The sequence below is a fragment of the Aptenodytes forsteri genome, unplaced genomic scaffold, assembly GCF_000699145.1.
Source record: "Aptenodytes forsteri isolate BGI_AS27 unplaced genomic scaffold, ASM69914v1 Scaffold138, whole genome shotgun sequence".
In the NCBI taxonomy this organism is placed as follows: domain Eukaryota; kingdom Metazoa; phylum Chordata; class Aves; order Sphenisciformes; family Spheniscidae; genus Aptenodytes; species Aptenodytes forsteri.
In genome coordinates this window covers 1,589,371-1,597,347 of record NW_008794014.1, presented here as the reverse complement: position 1 = coordinate 1,597,347, position 7,977 = coordinate 1,589,371, and the positions used below count along the sequence as shown (strand labels likewise).

The 7,977-nt window shown below is 34.7% G+C and overlaps 1 protein-coding gene across 1 annotated transcript in view; it reads right to left on the bottom strand.

Annotated features, from left to right (window-relative positions):
* The window catches only part of SMC6 (structural maintenance of chromosomes 6), a 41,340-nt gene that overhangs the window by 6,944 nt on the left and 26,419 nt on the right, over positions 1–7,977 (bottom strand). The window contains 6 exon segments of the mRNA XM_009290650.2: positions 660–785; positions 1,492–1,637; positions 2,401–2,538; positions 3,438–3,608; positions 5,602–5,682; positions 6,618–6,753. Coding sequence (XP_009288925.1) covers positions 660–785; positions 1,492–1,637; positions 2,401–2,538; positions 3,438–3,608; positions 5,602–5,682; positions 6,618–6,753 — 798 coding nt within the window.

Genomic DNA, 7,977 nt, shown 5'->3' with positions numbered 1-7,977 from the left:
GCTGGAGCAGGGGAAGAGTGTGAGGAGTCCTCCCCCTGAGGAGGAAGGAGCGGCAGAGACAACATGTGATGAACTGACTGCAACCCCCATTCCCCATCCCCCTGCGCCACTCGGGGGGGGGAGAAGTTAGAGAATTTGGGAGTGAAGTTGAACCTGGGAAGAAGCAAGGGGTGGGGGGAAGGTGTTTTAAAGATTTAGGTTTTATTTTCTCATTATCCCACTTTGATTTTGATTGGTAAAAAGTTACAATTAATTTTTCCCAAGTTGAGTCTGTTTTGCCCGTGATGGTAATTGCTGAGTGATCTCTCCCTGTCCTTATCTCGACCCACGAGCCTTTTGTTATATTCTCTCCCCCCTGTCCAGCTGAGGAGGGGAGTGAGAGCAGCTTTGGTGGGCACCTGATGTCCAGCCAGGGTCAACCCACCACAACTGATCATGTTCTTCTTCCAGCTGTCAGTCCAGGCTGCCTCTAAACTGTCAGGCATGATAGTATTGGATCTGGGAGCAAGATTAGGTTAGAAAGATTGATGTGAATACCGCCTTAAAGATACCTCATTCTCACAGGTCTGTTCTATTATTTTCACCCTGGAATATGGATACATACTTACATCTACATGTTATTTTATCTGAAACCTGAAATTACAGTAAAACTAACTCACCTTAAGAATTGCCGATATATTTTGAATCTCTGTGTCATTATTTCTTCCAGCAGCCTAATAAATTTCTTTAAATTCTTTACTTTACTGTTTGCATCCTCATATCTTTCCTTTGCATCATGAAATTGCCTGTTTTAATTAACAGAGAGTCTAGGATCAACATGCATTACATTAAAACTGAGCTATTGTTGTAAATGCTGAAAATAAATTTGATAATCAAAACATTAAAATAAAAACTTTCTTGTGAGGATCTACGTTAAAGCTAAAAGCATGCGATGAGTCAAGTAAGACACTGTTCACAAATGAAAAGTGGTCAAAAATTAAATTTTACTTCTATTTTTAATTCTTTTGAAAGGAAACGCTTACACCAAGGAGAATGAATGACTGGGCTCCCCATGCTCAAGAATATCTGAGGTGAGTGATTCCTTGACATACACTGCAGTCAAAACCTGAAGTAATTGCCTAACTTCTGCATTAGTTATTCAGACTAGAAGTATGCTTAATGCTCACTGCATCACAGAACAATGGCGAGTGATGTTCACCCCACGTAGTCATAATTGGGATACTTCTAAACACTAAGAGGGAATCTGATTATTGGTAACTTCATATATATATAGCACAGACACTGTCTAAAGTGGCTAGAGGGTAGTTCAACACTCCTAAACCTGTTCAGTACTGGCTGACTGAGCAATCAGCACAGCATGTTTCCATACCTTCGTACACGGTTTAAGTACTAAAAACACATATAAATGCATTGTAAGTCAATAAGAAAATTCTTCTTTCCCCTATCTTTTCCATCTTACCTGAACTACTTTAGACATTAAAGATAACTTACTGTACTATTTCTTCTCTGTTTCCATGGCGACCATTTTCTGAATTTATCCTCTCTCTCAAGCGATTCATTTCTGCATCAAGACTCTTAACAGTTCTGCTGACCTCTATGCGCTCCGAGTAGATTTGCCTAGCTTGTGCAATTTTGTCCTAAAGTAATGTTTGAAACTCAATTAATTGTTACATTTTTAAAAGATCTGTTTAGTCTTCACAACAAATATTTTGTGCTATGGAAAAACAAGGTCTCCAAGCAAGAACAATGGTTTTCGTATCGTTCTTTGTGTACTTATCACAGCAAACCTAGTTATCATTAACAAGTTTACTGACAACATTTATAGGTAGGTAGTTATTTCAATGCTAAGAACTGTACCCATCTGAGATCTTTAATATGTTCACAGTTATTTAGCTAATACAGATAAATAAGGAACCAAATTCACCATATTTAAATAGGACAGTCTTCCAAAAGTCTTTGTGGATGGGATTTCAGAGTTAGTTAATAAAGCTTGATTAGATAAGTCTTGAAAAGATCAGGTATGAGGTCTGTACAAGGAAAAACTTAGCATCCAAAAAACCTAAACAGTATTTATTCAATTGAACTTAAAACACAAATTTTAAGGTTAAGTCATTTTAATCTTTTCATTGCAAAATACAGAAGAGTCCTAGATGGATAACCCCTAACTTATCTGTCAAGACAGAAATGGTGCTCTGCCAGACAAAAAGAGGCCTAGATTAATTTATACAAAATTACTTTTACTTGATTTAGATGCAGTCAGCTTAAGACATAGCTGAAAGAAAGCTCGTGTAGCCGAGTATTAATATGGTCTGTATGTTGTACAAGTGGAATGATTTATTATTAAATATTAGAAGGATCATAACCATCTGACTTCAATAAAGAAAAAAACCCCACACCTACCTCTAATTCTTTTTCTTTGGCAGCTAGTAATTCTTTATGTCTTTTTATGCAAGCCAAGTGTTCTTTCTGTTTGTCTTCATAGTGCTGCAAACGGCGTTTACTGTTTTCCACTTCTGAGTCAGCTTGGTTTAATTCATCCTGTTTGGAATAAATCAAGATGTGGTAAGTGAGCTGCTTGGGGTTGATTCCTAAGCATCTCTCTAATGTTTACTGACTTATCACAGGTAATTATGTTGTTTTTAACACTGTCTAATTTATTTTGCTTTCAGTAAGACTACTCCTTCTGAAGTCCAGGAGCTTTAACAGCAACTTATCAGAAAGCCTATACTTAATTCTGACAAGGGCATAATAAATGCTTGTAATGTTTTTAGGAATCATATCTTGAGGGGATGTTTTAATCTTTGAAAAAAAGCCATCCTTTCTCCTAAACCTCCAAAACCTACATTTATTTCACATTTTAGCCAGAACTTCCGATGCCTGTGTGGCATCAGCCAGAACTGCATTTCTGTGTGAAAATTCAGTGTCCCGCTGTACCTATACTATGATGTAGACTATAGCAACTTCTATACTGCATAAGTGTTGATACAGTTGAAGTGGTATCACATCTTTCCAGAGCAGAGAGGTATAAAGAACGACATAAATTAAAAGACAATTTTCTTCCACATCCCTGTCAACTAGATGGCTTATCTTAAAAAATGAAAATAAAAAACAACCCCAAACAAGACAAAAAACCAGCCCAAAAAAACAAAACCAAAATAACAAACAAGAAAACCAAGCATAACCAACAATAATGGATGCTCTTACCTTTTTCTAATCCTGCCTTAAAGCCACAACTTGCTATATGTGAACAGTTCATTAAAAAAACTGTAGAACACATAGCAGTATATCTAATCTAAAATCCTTTCAGGAATTTAAGAGTTGCCCTCTATTGTGTTTAGTACTCTTAATAACGAGCAATAATGTTATAATATTCTGAATAAATCTCCCTTGCCACACAAAGGGAATGAATTAAAAACACAATATGAAATTATTGCTACCTTAATTGGACCAGCAATTTCTTCTATTTAATGAATTTTTTCTTTCATTTCTTCAAATTTTTTTTCAGCTACCTGGAGAATATTTTTCAGTTCTTCCATTTTTCTGCTTTGTTGCTGCATGTCTTTTTTTACAGATTCCATCTTACCCTTGTTTTCTTCAGCTTCATCTTCCTGTGAAAATATATTAAAATGAAGAATAATAAAAGGAGACATACATGTGCAAATTACTGTACAAGATTTTTATTTTATCATCACTATCAGGGTACAAGAATACGTGCAATACTCTATAACTCTAATAAGAATATGAGCAGCTCAATGTAGATGCCACTAAAGCCCAAAAGAAGAGACTGACGGATCTTGTAGGAGATCACTAAATCAAATGGCAAAATAAAAAGTGGAATTTCCTAATTATCTGACTGAAAATTAAGGGGACTTTATTTGGGAGTTGTGATGAAAAGACTAAAGGGGCTAGGATTTTGTGAAGACTTAGCCATGCTAATATTTTACTACAGTAATTTTTTAAATGGAAGAACAAGGTAACTTCCCTCTGGATCTACAGCAAGAGTAAGTGGATCATCATTGTTCCCTAGAAAATTATACCATTCCTAATGAATTATCATACATACTTTCTGATTCAAAAAGACAAATATTCCAAAACCTGAGGAAAATACGTAAATGAAACCTTGTATTGCACTAAGATTCTTTTTCATTGTTCCCTAGAAAATTATACCATTCCTAATGAATTATCATACATACTTTCTGATTCAAAAAGACAAATATTCCAAAACCTGAGGAAAATACGTAAATGAAACCTTGTATTGCACTAAGATTCTTTTTCACAATCAAACAATTGTGAAATCAAGATAGCAATGAAAGACAAAATACCAAGTGAAAGAACAGCAATTAATCCACAGTAGTGGTCAGAAAGTGAAGAAAACAGAACAACAACAAAAATCCAAGAAAGGAACAAGGAGAAGCAAAAATATAAATCTACCAGTTGCATAAGACCATTACCAGAAGGCAACAGTAAAAATGTTGATGTCGAAAAAACAAGTGTGCAATAATTTTTAAACAGGAAGATATTCTCCTACAAAAAGGTAATAGACTATTTTTCCATCTCACCAAAAGGACAAGGAATATACTTTTTTTTAAACCAACAGACTAGATTATCTGGAAAAGAGAAACCCTGCAAGAGCTTACAGAATCTGTACTGATCCCTTACTTTTTGAGTAAATTTTGAAATGTTTACTTACATGCACGTGTGTGCACACACACTGAAGACGGACTACTGTAAGAGTGTGAGTTTGTACCAACATCAGAAGTGACAAATAAATTCCGGGCAACTTAGCCTCTTGCTGATCCCAGATAAAATAGTGGGAAAACTGGCATGGATTTTAACTAAAACAACTGTAGTCAGGATTATTATTAACATCTATCAGCATGATTCTCAGAATTTAAATCTTGGCCATCTATACATCAGCTTATTACAGAGCAACAGTTGAAATTCATTGCCACCATCATACAAATCACAGTAGATTATCAAACTTTTTTTTCTGTTCTCAGACTACTATGCATATGTTTTAAGAACATGTGGATAAGAATAAGAACTTTGAAGAAACCATCATACTACCATGATACTTCCCTAGGGCGATATATGAACTTTAAAACTTCTGCATGGTGAAGCTACAGCAAAGCAAGAAACTGTGGGTTCAGGGCAGAGCAGCAGTGCTGTGACATAAATTATGCTCCAGAGTGGCCTTTACCTATGCTTTGATGGTGCCACTTCTGACCTCCAAACCTACAGCACCATTTCTCCCTGACCAGAGTTTTACAGCACTGCAGATCTGGAATAAGGAAAGAGAATGCATGGAATATCCCTTTACAAGGATATAGCACCTTGCCTTCCATAAACCTGTAGTGCTATTGGTTTGGAAAAGGGCAGAAGTAAGAGAAAAGGGGAAGGGGGGGGAGCAAAAGCTCACCAAAAAAAAATCATGCCACTGCCATAACAGTAGACATTCTGTAAAGCGTTACATTCTTCACTATTTATCCAACTTGTACATTAGTTGAAAATCTACAGTATTTGCTTATTTCAAAACACTGCCAACATTAAAAGACATTGTTTCATATCCTTATTAGACATAATTTGATAATCTATTCTTACTAGCGTACGGATGTCCACTGACTGGTGTTCTTCCATATTTTCAAGATCTGCTATTTCTGCATTTGTTGTTCTTATTTTTATCTGAAAAGAAAAAAAAAAATGTTCTTAAGCTTGTATAAAGAGAAAAGTTCACACTTGTTCATTTATGTCAGCACAGAAGTTGTTGTCACAGAAGTGACTTTTAGTTTCGTTAGTGCCTACAAAAGACAGAACTCTTCCCACTTACCCATGGAATCCAGTTTTATAAGAGATAACTTGTTCTGAAAGTCACATGCACTTTAAATTATTAAGTTATAATTGTATTTCCATTCAACATGACAATTGAATAAAATATGTTTTATTTTTCCTTCAAATGTTTATCTTCAGCAATTTGAGTCCACGTGCCAGGTTTTTTGCTGGTTCTTATTTGTAATTTACGGAATATAACCTTATATAGTATGTATTATCTTACACTGCCTAAGTGTAACATCATTGGCCACCACAAATACATATATCCTACCTAGAAGTACTGAAAAACAAAGAAGGAAGACTAATAGTTGTAAAAAGGTTTATAAAGAAATTAAAATTAAGAAAACTTAAAGGTGAAATATTCAGCATATTAAAATGGGTTAAGAATATAAATGAAGAGCATGAAGAGAAACAAGATTCTGGGAATGAAGAGGCAAGGCTCAACAGAAATGAAGGAGGGGGAAGCAGGGAAAAGAAACTGTCATCAAATATTGCAACAACTTCCTATTTGTGTCTAAAAAAGCACTAGAAATTTGTGGGATTTAGCACAAGAAGGGGGGGGGGAAGATACCATACAGAAACAACAGCATATGCTAGGATTGATGTGGCCTCTATCATTCTGTCCTAAATGATGAAAGCATACTACAAAAGTAAACAACATGAAAGCAAACAATAAAAGTAAGGATAAAAATTAAAAACTATCATCCACTCAAAATATACTGAAGTAGTCAAATGAAATAGGGAAAGACTGACCAGTTTCTAAAAATTAACACTGTACCTATTTTTACCTGTAGTTCTTTTTGGTGTCGTCGATGACCATGAAGATGATCTTCATTCTGCCTAATCTCATTTTCAATGGAATATAAATGTTGCTGAGATGCTGTCAACTGTGCCTTTTTGTTTTCAATTTCTTTCTCCAAGTGACTTTATAAACAAAGTGATATTGAGGTATTATATATTACACAGATATTATTTATTACACACACAGAGAAATATGCAAATAAAAATTACATGCATGACAAGACAAAGGGTAAAAATGCACTCCCGTAAAAAAAAAAAAAAAAATCTTAAGTTTGTTATGTGTTGGATGGTTTTAACGATCTATAAAGAAACACCAAACCTCTACAGCAGAACTCATAGTCAATAACCAGCAGATAGCTGCTTGATGGTCCTAGTTCAATGCCTAGCCGATAAACCATTCATGTAATTTGAATGATCTGTAACCTCTGTTAGCAATTTTCGCAAACAGGCAAAATGTTTGAACTAAGCAGTGGTGTTACTTCTAAAAACACTACTGCATCTTGAGAGAAAACGAATACTTTGACTAGGACAAAACACTTCCAGTCATAGAGAAAATATATTAACAGAGATGTGAAAAAATATTTTATATAGTCTCATACTCTTCCTACTACGAAGGAGGTCATGTCCAGAGATTTCCATAATTCTTTCAGTTTGCGGTAAAACTATTTGAAATGCAAAACAAAGCTATTTATTACTGTTTATAGATGGCAAAACTTTGATAGTGTCTTTCACCCCTGCAAAAGAAAGGGGAAGCTTTACTAATATTACAGTAAAAAAACCCTAATCTTAATACAAGTGTTGAATCCAACTTTTGTTATAGATACATGAAATGGACTGATTAAGTCTAATCCCAGAATCAGTGTTTAATAAATTGCATATACTATTCCAGATAAACATGTCATTGCTCTAGGCTAAAGTTCTGGAGGGGGGGGGAGGGGGGGGCAGGCAGGGAGAAAACATTTTTCCTTTTTAACTGGCCTACATCATTCCCCCATAGCAATATTGGTAATGAAATGCCTGTAACGCTTTGAAAGTTAAGATAATCTTTGAGTAAAGTTCATTATATACTGACATGCACAAAGTACAGTTAACTGACGTATTTAAAACTTTTGAGTTTACAGAAATAAATTTTTAACATTCAATTCAGACTGTACTATCAGCTATTACTACTAAAATTAAAATATTTACTTAATATGTTTGTAATATAATCTGAGCCTCAAAATAAGAGTATTTTATTGTCACTGATTTACTTGGTGACAGTTGAAGTTGTAAACTTTGAAATATGTTTGGCTTTTTAAACTACCATTTTGAAAGTAATGAGAAAAAAAAAACACCCTAAAAAATAAA